The sequence below is a fragment of the Oculina patagonica genome, chromosome 6, assembly GCF_052425735.1.
Source record: "Oculina patagonica isolate OP01 chromosome 6, crgOcupat, whole genome shotgun sequence".
Lineage (NCBI taxonomy): Eukaryota > Metazoa > Cnidaria > Anthozoa > Scleractinia > Oculinidae > Oculina > Oculina patagonica.
The window spans coordinates 36,463,081-36,476,190 of record NC_135763.1 but is presented as its reverse complement, the minus strand read 5'-3'; the positions used below and the strand labels follow the sequence as shown (position 1 = coordinate 36,476,190).

Genomic DNA, 13,110 nt, shown 5'->3' with positions numbered 1-13,110 from the left:
GCCAACAAAAAGATGCTAAAAATCAATCTAAGGTTGTGTGGAGAGGCAAGAGCGCGTTTGACGGCATCGAAACAAAACTATTTTCATGTTTGCAACTTCTGTCACCAAATGCAGCGATAAAAACAGGAAGTTCGCACGAGATGTGCAAATCACTGAGTTGTATGAGATTTCCCAAATACGAACGCCCACAAAAAATAAAGGGAAAAAATATCTTTTTTTTTTTCACCAGCTTGACACATCTCGTCTGAAATGTCTCCGAACCTGGCACGAGTACACCGTCACCAAGCGAGTTCAGGAAGAAAGGAAACTGCTGGCTGATGAACACCACAGGCTCACAAGGCTCAAAGGAGGCTTTCAGAAGTGGAAGAAACGGGTAGGTTCTCTTTGTAGTTTTGCAATGCTTTGAAAAGTTAGTTTAAGAGTTGTTGGTTGTCATCTAACGATAGTTCCTTTGTTTCTAGTGCTCTTCTAAGAAGAAGCTGCAAGAACTAATTGGACAGTGGCAAAAGAAAGCCATTGGTGAGTGTCAAACGAATATTCTTTCTCAGTTGTCTGAAGATATCTTCCTTTAAGATTGATGAAACGCTAGTCACTATCATTAGCAATCATTCTAAAGATTTTTTCTCAACCGGATGATCGCCAACGACGAACTTTATCTTTGAAGTTTGACTGATATGTCTTTAATTTCGCCTGTTTTGTCGAAGGGTTTAGGCTGCAAATTCGGCCTTTTTTCTACAGTTTCAAGTGGTTAATAAAACAACAGGATAATTTTTTTTTTAAATGCAAGCTATCCAAGGGTAGAATTGGCTTCACCGTTCCAGACTTCCAGCTTGTGGAGAAAATGTTGAAGAAAATAGAGCGTTTTTTCCACAATCTAGCAATCTGGAATGGGCTTCCAATTCCTGGAAATGTCAATCAGGAGAGCATTTTGACAGAATGTGCAAGTTTTGTTGTTAAATGTAAATTCAGAGAAAGGAGATCTTCTGAATCATGTTTTCGCAGTTAAAACAACCTTTTTACCCTTCATTGTAGTGAGCGAGAAAGACAAAAGCTCCACTCAAGTTATTCAAAAGAAGCAGAATGCCAGATTTGTGCGGCAGACCTTCCAGTACTGGGTACAGATGACGAAAAAGAGCCAAGACGCCAAACGGCTGTACACGGAAAGACTTCTACCAAAGTAAGCTGTCTTTAATTGATAGTTCACATTCAAAGTAACCCGAGTAAACAGAATTCTGTCTTATTCTTTCCCGCTCACAATACGTCTGAGTCAAAATACCAACCTCCCCCCCCCCAAAAAAAAAAACGCACCCCACCCCTATTCCACATCACTGTAGTCTCACGTATTCTTCGAGCTTAGTTTACCTCGGTCATTTTGTCCTATTTTCGCGGCCTTCCAACCCCGTCGGCAACAAGTCCTCGTTTTCGGTTAGCCTTCGGAAACACACCCGAGGTACGTCGGATTCTTGTTGGCCAATCAGCGAAATGTGCGAAAACACGCGAGCCCACCAAAAGTGTCCACGTCAGCCTCTCGTCTTCAGCACACGTCACGTTTCTTAGCAACAACGTCTTATGCGATTTCCGCGGGCTAGTTAAATTCTCGAAAACCGTATTTTGATGTAAAAAAATCTTGTTATCTCCGAGTTGTTCAGGATTTATCAGTTCTTTTCTTGTGCTTCATTTCAGGTGTTTTGCGGCGTGGCATGTTCTTGCCTCCACTCGAGTCTCCAACAGAAAGAAAATGGTGTTGTTTGAAGAGAGACGACTTCTTACAATGGTAACTAGAATTGTAAAGTGTGATTTTAGCGTTCCAACTGAAAATTAATTTAATAAGCGAACCACGCTCTTTGTAGCTTCTGCTATTCGCTGTATAATGGGTGTTAACTGACTGAATGTTTTTCCTTTTCAAGGCGTTCAGGGAGTGGAAAGAACGATTTCAGGCCATCAGCCTGGTGGATGAGTTTATCGAGGTCAGTAGAACTTAGATTCTTTGTTGATAACAAAGTTCGTCTGATGTCAGGAGGACAAAACGAAGCTGTTCCACAGCTTTCTTCCACTTTCCGCTGGAGAGTCATTCCCTGGCTGCTTTTTCAGCCCTAAGTATCTCTATCTGATCTTGACTCGTTCGTTGATCGTCTTCTCCGCTGGGAGTGCATGGAACAGCCTGTGGACAGCTTCTGCCCCGTTTGTCCTCCTGTGATGTCTGATAAAGAAACGCGATAGATGTGTAAGAAGAGATACTTTACAATATAACGGTATTATCTTGCTATTTTGTTGTAGATCAAGGAAGCTGATCGATTGTTAGAAGTTCTTCGAGTTTGGCACAGCTGGGCGAGTGGTAAGTGAATTTTTTGCGTTTTCTTTTTTTCTTTTAAACTCGAGGGAGAGAGTAGTGTATCAGTTTGCATAAAGAAAAGCGCGACCAATTAGCAGGCTTAGCAGAAAATCATGGTAAGGTTTTGTTCAGCCAGTAGAAGCAGACTTTCTCGTCGAGGATAGATTGCAGAGAATGGCTGAGGGCGAGATGGAACTGGATAGGGGAAGGCAAGGAAAAGGGTATTGCTTAAGTCCGTAAGATACTGGGCGGCGAACGCCTGGAATCAATTGCCAGACCGAGTGAGAACAATCGCAACACTACAGGCCTTTTGTAATGCTGTGCGCAGCTAGATAGCCTCTTTTAATCAATTTAATACTTATTTATTAAATTGTTTTCTTTCTATTATATATTTATGATTTATTTTCTCGGCAAATTAGCATATGTTTTGTTGGGGGCCTAGTCAGCCCCCCCCCCTCCCCTCAGCCCCGAAGGTAAACAAAATTGATTGATTGATTGATTGATCGATCGATCCCGTAAAATGACCTCCTTTGCTTGACAGAATGATTGGTCTCCTTCCGGAAGTTTACTGTATGTTTTGTTTCTTTTCTGTGTAAGGTATGAACACGAGAAGAAAGCAAGCTCGTCTGTTCCGTCGCTCCGTGGAGCTGAAAATCACAAGAGAGATTTTTACTGAGTGGCTAAGTGGAGCACAGCAGTTGCAGTTAGCCAAGAGAACGCACGAGCTTCATATAATGAAAAAGTAAGGGACTATAACACGTTTATTACACTGCAGAAAAAAGGAATGCCAATGTTTGATTATTATGCCCATGTTCTTTGGGGAGGGAATGAAGAAACTGATACATTCAAACCTTGAAAAGACACTCCAGTGTCGTGGAAGTGTTTGTATTCGTACTGTCTGGCCCTCATTGCTAAAGTAGTATACATGGCGACACATCCATAACTGAGTTTACAGTGTTACTGTTTTGTTCTTTCTCCATTTTACATGTTGGTGGAACGGTGGCTTAACGATTAGTGCGCTGGACCCTGGATCGAGCGATCCGGGTTCGAGCCCTGGCCGGGTCACTGCGTTGCGTTACTGGGCAAGACACTTAACTCTCATAGTGCCATTCTTTACCCAGGTGTATAAATGGGTACGGCGAATTTGCTGCTCGGGGTAACCCTGCGATGGACTGGCACCCTATCTAGGGGGGAGAAGAAATATTCCTAGTCGCTTCATGCTACTGGAACTGGGATAAGCTGCGGCCTGATGGGTCACTAGGCTCGTATGCAGACTTTACCTTTTTAACCTATTACACTGCATGCATGAGGTTGTCATCAGTTGAATTTCAAAGCTGAGTAGTTGTGTTCTTTGTTCTGTTTTCAGTGTGTTTGTCGGCTGGAAAGAGGTAGTTCTAGAAAGATCAAGAAACAGACGCGCAATGCATGCGTTCAGGAAAAACTCGGCCGCAAACTTGGTAAGCAAAATGATTAGTTGACTGACTGACTGACTGACTGACTGACTGACTGACTGACTGACTGACTGACTGACTGCCTGACTGACTGACTGACTGACTGCCTGACTGACTGACTGACTGACTACTGACTGACTGACTGGCTGGCTGGCGGGGCTGCTGACTGACTGACTGACTCTTGATTGTTCTGTTTTCTCAGCTTGCTCGAAGCTTCCGTTTCTGGCAACAGCTGCTAGCACATTCCGAGTTATCGCGGGTTCACAGTCAGCAGCGCGACCACAATGTATTGCGGGAATGTTTTGAAGAGTGGCGAGATTACACACTGGAAATCAGGGCTGACAAGTATTACGTCATGGCGATGCAAAAGAAGGTACGAGAAACAAAAAACTGAACTGCTTTCTTGCTTTGTGTTAGATAGTGGTAGAGTCCTTTCCAATTTATTAAAACCCAGACATATAACGGACTAATTTAAATAATGTGCTGAGGAAATGTTTTCGCAGTGTGTTCTAAAGACACAAGAATTTTTTTTATATTTTTCCCAAACATGTTTAGACCAATTTTACTGTGTGAAATTCAATATTCCACAAACTCAAAAAGTGGAGAAAATTCAATAATAATATAGTTATACAAACAGAAAATTTGTCCCCTCGATCGTAATTAATTACTAAGAATGAGTTTTTGCCAGTTTTCATTAGAATTTATGACGCGCTAAGAAAATTTAATGAATTCCTTCTAAATTTGTTTGCTCTACTTCTGTTAAGAAATGAATAGAAACGAGTTTGTCAGTTGAGACTTTCGAAGTAATATTTTTTCTTTAAAATTATATTTATCAGACATATTCATTAGTCGCAAAATTGATGGAAATTTTATTTCGGGCACATGCCTAAACTGTCAATATATCAATATTATTTTTAGCCAAATTTCGTGCGATAATTAATTTTGAAGGAACACAACTTAAAGTGAACATCGCTGTCAGCTTTTCGTGTAAATAGCTGCTGCTCTTTCCTCGGTGAATTCTCTTTCAAGAGTTCTTGGTATGTCGTTAAAGGACACTTTAAGTTTTCTTTTGGTAACGTTTAGACTGAAAATGAAAACCTTTTCTTTAAGGCTTCCGCGAGAATACAACGTAAAATAAAATGGGGTTACGAGAGATATTTCACCAAAGATTGCACCGAGTTTTAAACGTATTGGGCTAAATGAAAACTTTCTTTCCGTTGCGTTAGAAAACTGTGCTATAAAAAGACAGACTACCGTTCATTTTTTATTCAGGCAACGCTTGCAATTGAGCCATTGCTTTGTGTAAAAATGGTTAATATTTGTGCGCGTTTCATCTTTCAGATGTTTTTGTGCTGGTACGACGAATACACTTCAAGGAAAACGGTAAGTCGCAAGAGCTTCTTTCTTATGTTTGTATTTCTCTATCTGAGCAACTTAAAGATGAATTCCAGTCCGTACTGCGCAATCTAGGCTGCAATGTTTATGTGAGCCCACACGAAGGGAATGTTTACAAGCAAAACTAAAAATTCCGCGACAAACTTACCTTTTTCTTCATTATTAACGCCAGATATCCTTGCAGAACAAATAATAACGAGTAGAAGAACCTTGACGCTATTTCAAACCGACGTTTTAGCTCATCGGAACTTCTTGAACGAAACGAACTGTAATGGCGGACTAAAAAACGTCATGTATGCTGTCACCGAAGTGTAACGTTTCAACGAATTCACAACAAAAACGTAAACAAACCCCGAGTCTGCGCAGTACGGACTGGAAATCATCTTTAAATAAACTATGTTTTGAGTGGAAAGTCACCCAAGCCGGGGCTGGCTTCCAGTGGAATTTCATTCGTGTCAGATTTACCCAAATGTTGGTTTTGAGAAGGGAGGAAAAACAAATTACAAACTTGTTCCAGGGTTCGTTTTTATGGATTACGTATTTTATTCTTTTTTTCTTTTCTTGTTACAGACTCGCCGTCTGATCTATACCTGGAAGAGTATAACAGAAGGTACGGAGAAATGTTTTGATTAATTTTGCCGGTTGCTGCCATTAACTCTTCAAGTTAATACGACACAAAAGGTTCTTTTTATCTCATTTTTTCTGTGTTTGATTCTGGTTACAGAAGCGAAGGTGTTGAACACAAGAGCCATGCACATCGCCGAGGATTCCGAGAAGAAGTTACTACGCCGAATGTTTGACTACTGGGTACAGGAGGCTCACAAAGTACAGAAGGCCAAGAACTACGCTCGCGAAAACATGATGAGAAGGTAAAGAAAGGGAGACTAAAAAAAAGTAACTGAATGGCTAAGATTGCAAAGAAGGAGTAAATAAAACCCAATCTATTTAGAGCTTTCTTAGACAGATAGGCCCTGGAAAAACGAGGAAACATGTTTCCATAATTGTTTCCTCGTTTTGCCATGGTTCCATGCCGCGCGCGGAAACACGGAATGGTAACATCTACAGTCTTGCACAGTCTTCGGCCAGGCAAAATTACTTCGTTATTAGTAGGCACCGTCCTTAAGACAAAAATTGACGCTGGAAACAATGCTTTCCATGTGGTAAAACTGTGAAACATTGAGGAAACCTGCGCGCGCTACGAGTGTTTCTGGAAACATGTTTCCTCGTTTTGCCAGGCCATTGACAGTTATAGTGCCGTAGCTTTGCCGTGCCCGTGATAAATTTCTGATTGGTTGATTTTTTCATCTTTAAGTTGGCTTTCCCATTTCTTGACCAATCACAAACCAAGTTAGTCTGGGAGGCAGAAAAGTCAAATTAGACACGTGCCAATAAATTGCACGTGCAGTTGTTGGCTCTGATTAGCTGAGAAGAGAAAACCAACAGAAAGGTCGGTGTTGAGATTGTCAAAAACTAACTAAAAACTTTTGCGAGTGGCCGCAGTAAAGTGCGTTTAATCGGCATGGAAATACTTTGCTAGAGAACTGATTATTTCATTTTCTCTTTTCTTTCTGTTTTTCCACAGCACATTCCTTGGATTGCATCAGTACGTGCACTCTCGTGTAGAGAAACGTAAAGTTCTACAAGAAAAACAGCAAAACAAGGCCCAAGAACTGGTAAGTATTCAGCCGAAAGAATAGATTTACCGTGTTCGGCAAATACTCGTGGATACTCGGAACGGTTTAGGAGGGAACGAGTACTCTCCGAAGTTGTCCCCTCAGCGTGTGTGTCACTAACCAAAAGACAAAAATGTGGTTTCGTAAATACAAATGTGAAGCTCTTGTTTTGATTGATAAAGGAAAACGTAATTGTTTTGCCCGGAACTTTAAATTCACCCCTCCATGGTTTATTTTGTTTACTAAGATTTCAATGAAAAGTTAACAACTGGTCGCCTAAAAAAATTTTTGCGGTTGTGATCGTAATTTTCTCGAGAGTCATTTGATTCGTCGTGGTATACACGTTGGTTTATTGGTTTTTGTCGGTGTTGTTTAGTGCAATACAAGTTTATTAGTGCTCAATTACCGAAGAATTAGTACCGTAGCGGTTAAATAAAGAAGCGTTTCATTGGTTCTTCATCGTATAAAGACAAACATCGTATAGCAAATGTGTCAAAGAAGAGACTAATTTTCGTAGCTACAAATAAACACACAAATAATTCTCATTAATAATTTAGTGTGTTCTCGAAGTTTTTTTAGGTATCGGTTAAATCATTATTAGAAAGCGTTTTTTATTGGTTCTAAACTATATAAAGACAAACATCGCCGTTTACCAAATGTGTCAAAAATAGAAACTAATTTTCGTAGCCATAAATACACACGCAAATAAATCTCATTAATAATTAAGTGTGTTCTCAATGTTTTTTTTAGGTATCTAACTCTTTCCGAACGTGGAAAGAAAGATTCCAGCGGAACATGAGAAACCTTGAAGTCCTGGAGGAACATCTTCAAAAGAAGGATTCTGAACTGTTGCACTACTGCCTTGTGAAGTGGGTGAAGTTCATGTTGAGATGCAAAGCGGAAAAATCCTACCAGAAAAAACTTGTTCAAAAGGTAACTACTATGTTATATAAAAGAGAAAGGATTGTTCGCGGAAAATTAAGGTTTGAAAACCCTTGGCGATTCACCAAGCATTCTAAGACGATATTCCTTTTTTTCCTTCTTAGTGTTTCGGACGATGGTGGTTTGCGTTGTACACGAAGAAAGGAGCTGAGAAAATTCAAGAGGTATACATTTAAATTGTTTCACCTCTTGTAAACGTAGCATTAATAAATTAATGGCAGACGACGCATCGACAACTAGAGCTTTGCTAAACATGTACAACTGTCGTAATGAGCATGCACCGGCTTTGCACGTGCAAGATACAGCTTGCTGTCGGGTAGCAGCACTCGCAAGGTTTCACATGAATGGCTCGCTACCATTCGAGAGAACAATAGAACAAACAACAGGAACAATGCCCCTAGCTCTCAAAACAATAGCAACTGCTACACTAGAGGAGCAGTAGAATTACAAGCTTACTAGATCTGCTTACGACTGTTAGTCATGGGTTAACACAATGTTTTTACATTTAACCGTTACAGAAAATTTTGGTCAGAAGGACTCGCGAAGCCGGTCTCCATTGGAAACAGTGGACAATAAGTAAGTAAACGACATGAAGTGATCTTTGCCGTCTTCACTATACGAGCACAAAAGTTCAGTTTTGCAGTTGTAACTTAATGAAAACGTTTTGTTAACAGAGGTGAAGAAACAAGCCGTGATGGCAGACAGTCTTCAAACACAGCATGGCCGGCGTCTTGTGCATTCGTACTTTGTGCAGTGGACAGAGAAAACTCGACAAATGCAAAGAGCGAAAGAGCTGCACAATCAAACAGTTCTTAAGAGGTTAGCTATAGATCCTACTTTTAGTCGGATTTTTTTAGTTCGTCATTAAATCCTCACAACACATTTTCGTCGCTTTTTTAGAGCGTGTATAGAAACGTCACAGTAACATACCTGCCTTTGTGTCTTGACGTTGTACGCTAAATCAAACTTTTTTTCGGAGAAGAAATGCCTTTCCAGAATGAAAAAACGTTCGGTAATACTTTAGTAATCCAAAGCTATCTTTGCTACTAAGAGAGCGGTAGAGTATTACAGAGGCTAGTTACCAAGTATTTACTAAATTTTTGAGTCACTTAGGTGAGAATCTTTTGGTTTCCATATTGATCACAATACTATGTTTTATTTTGCAGATCGCTGGTTGAATGGCGGAAGGCTGCAAGGAAAAGAATTGATGAACGAAAGAAAATTAAATCTTTTCAAGACCAAGCGATGAACAAGAAGGTAGATGAGAATTAAAATTCGAAAATAATTCTAATCCTTTGCGAACGACTTGACTTTCACAGAACTGAACAACAAAAACAATTTTAAACGGCTTCGGGATCGTGTTAGAGTTTCCAAAGTTTGACGATATGCACAAGTATGTAAATCTTCCGACCAGTTTTTCCTGACCCACAAAACAATGTGAAAAATAGTTACTGTCGTTACAAACTTCTGTTCTAAAGTTTAATGTGTACAATCCCAGTCCTTGCTAATTTTGCCATTTTTTCGCAGGTTTCTCGCATGTTCTATGAATGGCGTGAGGCGCTCAAAGTCGCTCGTAAACAAAAAGAGCTGATAGACGGACAAATGGTTCATCACAACAGACGAGTGAAACAAGGCTGCATGATACAGTGGAAAAAGTTTACACTGAAAAGTCGTGCAGAGAAGCACTGTAACAAGACTATCACATCCAAGGTATGGGCGGAGCAATTTGCTAAATTGCATTCTTTACTTCCTAAAGTGCACGATCGATTTTCTTTCTATGAACCCCGGGGGGTACTCCCTATAATGGCCTATACGGGGAGGCTCCGCCCGAAAGGGGTACCTTTTTCAGGCTCCAGGTATATAAAAGGGTAGGGATTTCACAAATTTAGGTATATGGAAGGGTAGGGAAATCTACCATAATGATATTTTAAAAGGCCTTTACAATAAATATTTTGAGCAGACGCAACTTTTGGCTGTATCGTCTTAATTTATTAAGCGCTACATAAAAATGACAAGAAAACTTCCCGTTTTAGGTAAATGTGATGTCGTGTAGGTATATGAAAGGGGTGCCTTTTTGCAATAAAAGGTATACAAAAGGGGTACCTTTTCTATCAAAATGATATATAAAAGGGTAAGGGGTTGGATCTCCGGGCGGAGCCTCCCCGTACAAAACTTTTTCGAGTACCCCCCCCCCCCCCCCGGGCTGAACGCACATTACTGGAACTAGTTTTGTCAATAGATGTTTTTCACGTGATCGATCTAGTTCATTTAGAGTTTCATATCAGTAGATGTGATCTTTTTTGAACGAGAAACAAATTTTCATTAAGGTGTGGAACCTAATTTTGTTTTCGTTTTTTTGCTATGTTGGCTTACTATCAATGTATCGTATTGCCGGTTTTCTTATATCTACTAGTTGGATTATTGTATTTACCTAGCTACCATTTGTACATCGTTCGTTCGTTGTTTTTTAACGCCTCGTTCGCTCGCTTTTGTCACTCCAGCGTTTATCTCGACTGTACCAACAAAGTATATCACTGTCGTCAATAATCGTTAACTACTTGGAGTTTACATAAAGGTTGTCTTCTAGAGAGTTTAATGTTTTCTGGTTTGCTTCTCGCAGTTTTTTGCAGACTGGAAGGCAAAGACGGAACTAAAGCAGACAGAGATAGAAAAGGCAAAGGTAATCTACAATAAACTTGCGATATCTGTGCTGCACGGACGAAATACCTTTTTTTACAGCTAAACAACGTGGAGAACGATTATGAGCAAAGCGGAGCGCGCATTACACAAGCCTTATAAACTGCGCAAACGTTAGCATGATTGAACGGCTATTTTTTATATCCTCAGCTTTCAAATCTTGAAATGTGTTCTTGTTTTTCTTGCAGCAACAAGAAGAAATTGCCGATCAACATTACCATCAAACGCTGAGGTAAATTAAAGAAAATGCAATGTTCTAATTTAGTTATCACCCTATGTAATCAAAATTTCATGTTCTTGGCAAGTAAGCCAATTCCGAACGAGTACGGTTCATATACCTTTCCGTTACAACATGTTTTCCCGCCGAAACGTTTGTATAGTTTACAATGAATATCACATTAATGACTTGATAGTTAAGTTTAATAATAATTATTGTAATTTTCAGTCACTCAATCTGGGTTTTTGAAGACAAAACTAGTGCTTGGTCATTAGTAATCTATTTTTATCTATTTCAGCAAAATGTGTTTCCGTGCCTGGTTACATGACGTGAAGCTCGAGTTGTACAACAAACAGAAGGAGACGCGAATTGTGGAAAAACACTTCATCATGTGGAAGAAAAGAATCGACTTAAACTCAATCGCCACTGAAATTGTAAGAGCCAGTTTCATTCTACTCAGTCGAAGGTTCTCACAATCTTTAAATTTAGTCCATAAGAGTTTAAAGACGGAGGTTTTTAAATAAGACATAGACATACTTTATTTAACACGGACAAGTACACTCTTAGCTGTTCGCTAGTTTCCACGGTGCTCACGAATTACTTAATAAAATGATGAAAGGTCCTCCTTGAATTTTAAGGAGTGTTCTTATTTAAGTCAATGAATGTTCCGTGTTTTTTAGACAAATTTCTGAAAAAGCTTTGAATTTTAAAGAACCTCCGAAAAGTTCTTGGATTTTTAAGTCCTTGAGATGAGCCTTAGAAAGGTCTTGGATTTAAGAGAGAGTCCCACAATATTCGGAGAGAATCCTTAAAATTTCTGACATTTCTGGCCCTGAATTTGTCTTTGGTGTTTATTTTTATTTAATTTTTTACCCTGCTCAGGTTGATCGTCGTGTCTACGAAAAGTTCTGGACAAAATGGCGTCATCAGTTGATAAGGAAGAGGGTTTCTCAAATGATGTTGAAACACGAAGAGAAGAAACAGCTATCCGAGGTAAAACAAACTCTATTTTTGTTATTTTCGACATTTCAACTGAACAATTTCTGTGACTATTAATTCTGTGATTTTGGCGGGAAACGAAAGTGCCACTTGCCCCCTTTTGGCGCGCTGGCGCTGGTTCCATTTCCCGCCAAAATCTTGAGACCGGATCCCCGTGAGAAGATCTTCATGTTCTCTTTTGGTTTTCATACAAAACAAAAGAAATAATAATCGAGGCCGGAGTATTCGAAATCTCTGACCGAGCTCATCAGTAAAAACAAATTACATAGGCAGCCCGTCGAATGCGTTGCATAGACTTTTATTCTACTTTGGGTTTTGTTGTCTAACGGAGAATTAAATCCCCAATTTTCTGTTTTCTCGATAGGTTTTCATGGCGTGGTACCAACTGACTTATCGCCGTCGATTACTCGAAGAATGGCGAAGGTACAAGACCAAAAAGCTATTCAGATTATGGATGAAGAAGTACAACGAGTCCTAAACTCTTACGAAACAGCAGTATTGAAAATCTCGAAAGATAAACTTTTGGCTGTTTTAAGGTCATCAGGACGACAACTTTTGTATCGAAAAACAATAACTGAGTTTGAAGCGTTTGTAGTATCATTTTTGTTCTCAATCTTCTTTTTCACTTGACAAGTAAGCTTAGGCTTAAAGGAAATATGTCACGGCTTAAAAATAAAATTAGCCAAATTTAGTCATAGGAAATGACCGTCAAAATTCGGTGAAATATAAAAATAACCTCTTAAAACAGTAAAAGGACATTTCAATAACACAGCAAATACAAAAGAAGGCTCGGATGGCCAAAAGTGACGAAGATTAAACGGATTGCGATATGGTTTTTTGAAATATTGTTGGGTTGCATAGTTTTCAAAGTTAGTCTCGTTTGCTTGAAACTTCAAATTATAACGCCCGGGAGACTCATTTGGTTGCAATAAAGCTACGGTTTTGTCATTGATTCAGATTCATCGAAGTAATGTCTATACAAACATTAAGTTTCATAGCGAGTATTTGGCAAAAATTAATAAAATAAACTGAACTCAGCCGTGACACAGTCCCTTTACTTAAGTAGTAATTTTGCTTGTAAATTGACTGTTGAGTATTGAGCAAATTGAAGGTTTAAAAAAGTACGATAATTTTTCCAAAGCGAACTCAGCTATGTTAATTTTTGGCGCCCGGGTACAAATGTGTAAATGTGTAATCATTGAAACACTAATAGAACAAAAGAATCACTTTATTTTGTTATTTATTTTTACAGTATTTTCTATTTGCTCAAGATTGTTTATTTTACGAGATGATTTTTCAGATGGTAGATATATTTAATTAATTTAAAATTAGCTATTTATTTTATAGATCATCTTTAGGGTCAATTATCGACACGAATTAAAAATCGTCACGAGACATCCATAC

The 13,110-nt window shown here is 39.2% G+C and overlaps 1 protein-coding gene across 2 annotated transcripts in view; it reads left to right on the top strand.

The window, feature by feature from the left end:
- Positions 1-12,910, top strand: part of LOC144657570 (uncharacterized) — a 36,706-nt gene extending 23,796 nt beyond the window's left edge. For both annotated transcript variants that reach the window (XM_078517915.1, XM_078517916.1), the window contains exons 27-50: positions 230-373; positions 462-519; positions 1,033-1,177; positions 1,684-1,774; positions 1,908-1,967; positions 2,278-2,335; positions 2,930-3,074; positions 3,699-3,789; positions 3,986-4,156; positions 5,125-5,166; positions 5,749-5,788; positions 5,903-6,047; positions 6,761-6,851; positions 7,602-7,784; positions 7,898-7,957; positions 8,312-8,369; positions 8,468-8,612; positions 8,960-9,050; positions 9,321-9,503; positions 10,414-10,473; positions 10,679-10,722; positions 11,006-11,141; positions 11,590-11,700; positions 12,071-12,910. In XM_078517915.1, coding sequence (XP_078374041.1) covers positions 230-373; positions 462-519; positions 1,033-1,177; positions 1,684-1,774; positions 1,908-1,967; positions 2,278-2,335; positions 2,930-3,074; positions 3,699-3,789; positions 3,986-4,156; positions 5,125-5,166; positions 5,749-5,788; positions 5,903-6,047; positions 6,761-6,851; positions 7,602-7,784; positions 7,898-7,957; positions 8,312-8,369; positions 8,468-8,612; positions 8,960-9,050; positions 9,321-9,503; positions 10,414-10,473; positions 10,679-10,722; positions 11,006-11,141; positions 11,590-11,700; positions 12,071-12,184 — 2,466 coding nt within the window. In that variant the 3' untranslated portion in view covers positions 12,185-12,910. The remainder of the gene's footprint in view (positions 1-229; positions 374-461; positions 520-1,032; positions 1,178-1,683; positions 1,775-1,907; positions 1,968-2,277; positions 2,336-2,929; positions 3,075-3,698; positions 3,790-3,985; positions 4,157-5,124; positions 5,167-5,748; positions 5,789-5,902; positions 6,048-6,760; positions 6,852-7,601; positions 7,785-7,897; positions 7,958-8,311; positions 8,370-8,467; positions 8,613-8,959; positions 9,051-9,320; positions 9,504-10,413; positions 10,474-10,678; positions 10,723-11,005; positions 11,142-11,589; positions 11,701-12,070) is intronic.
- The last annotated feature ends 200 nt before the right edge of the window (positions 12,911-13,110 follow it).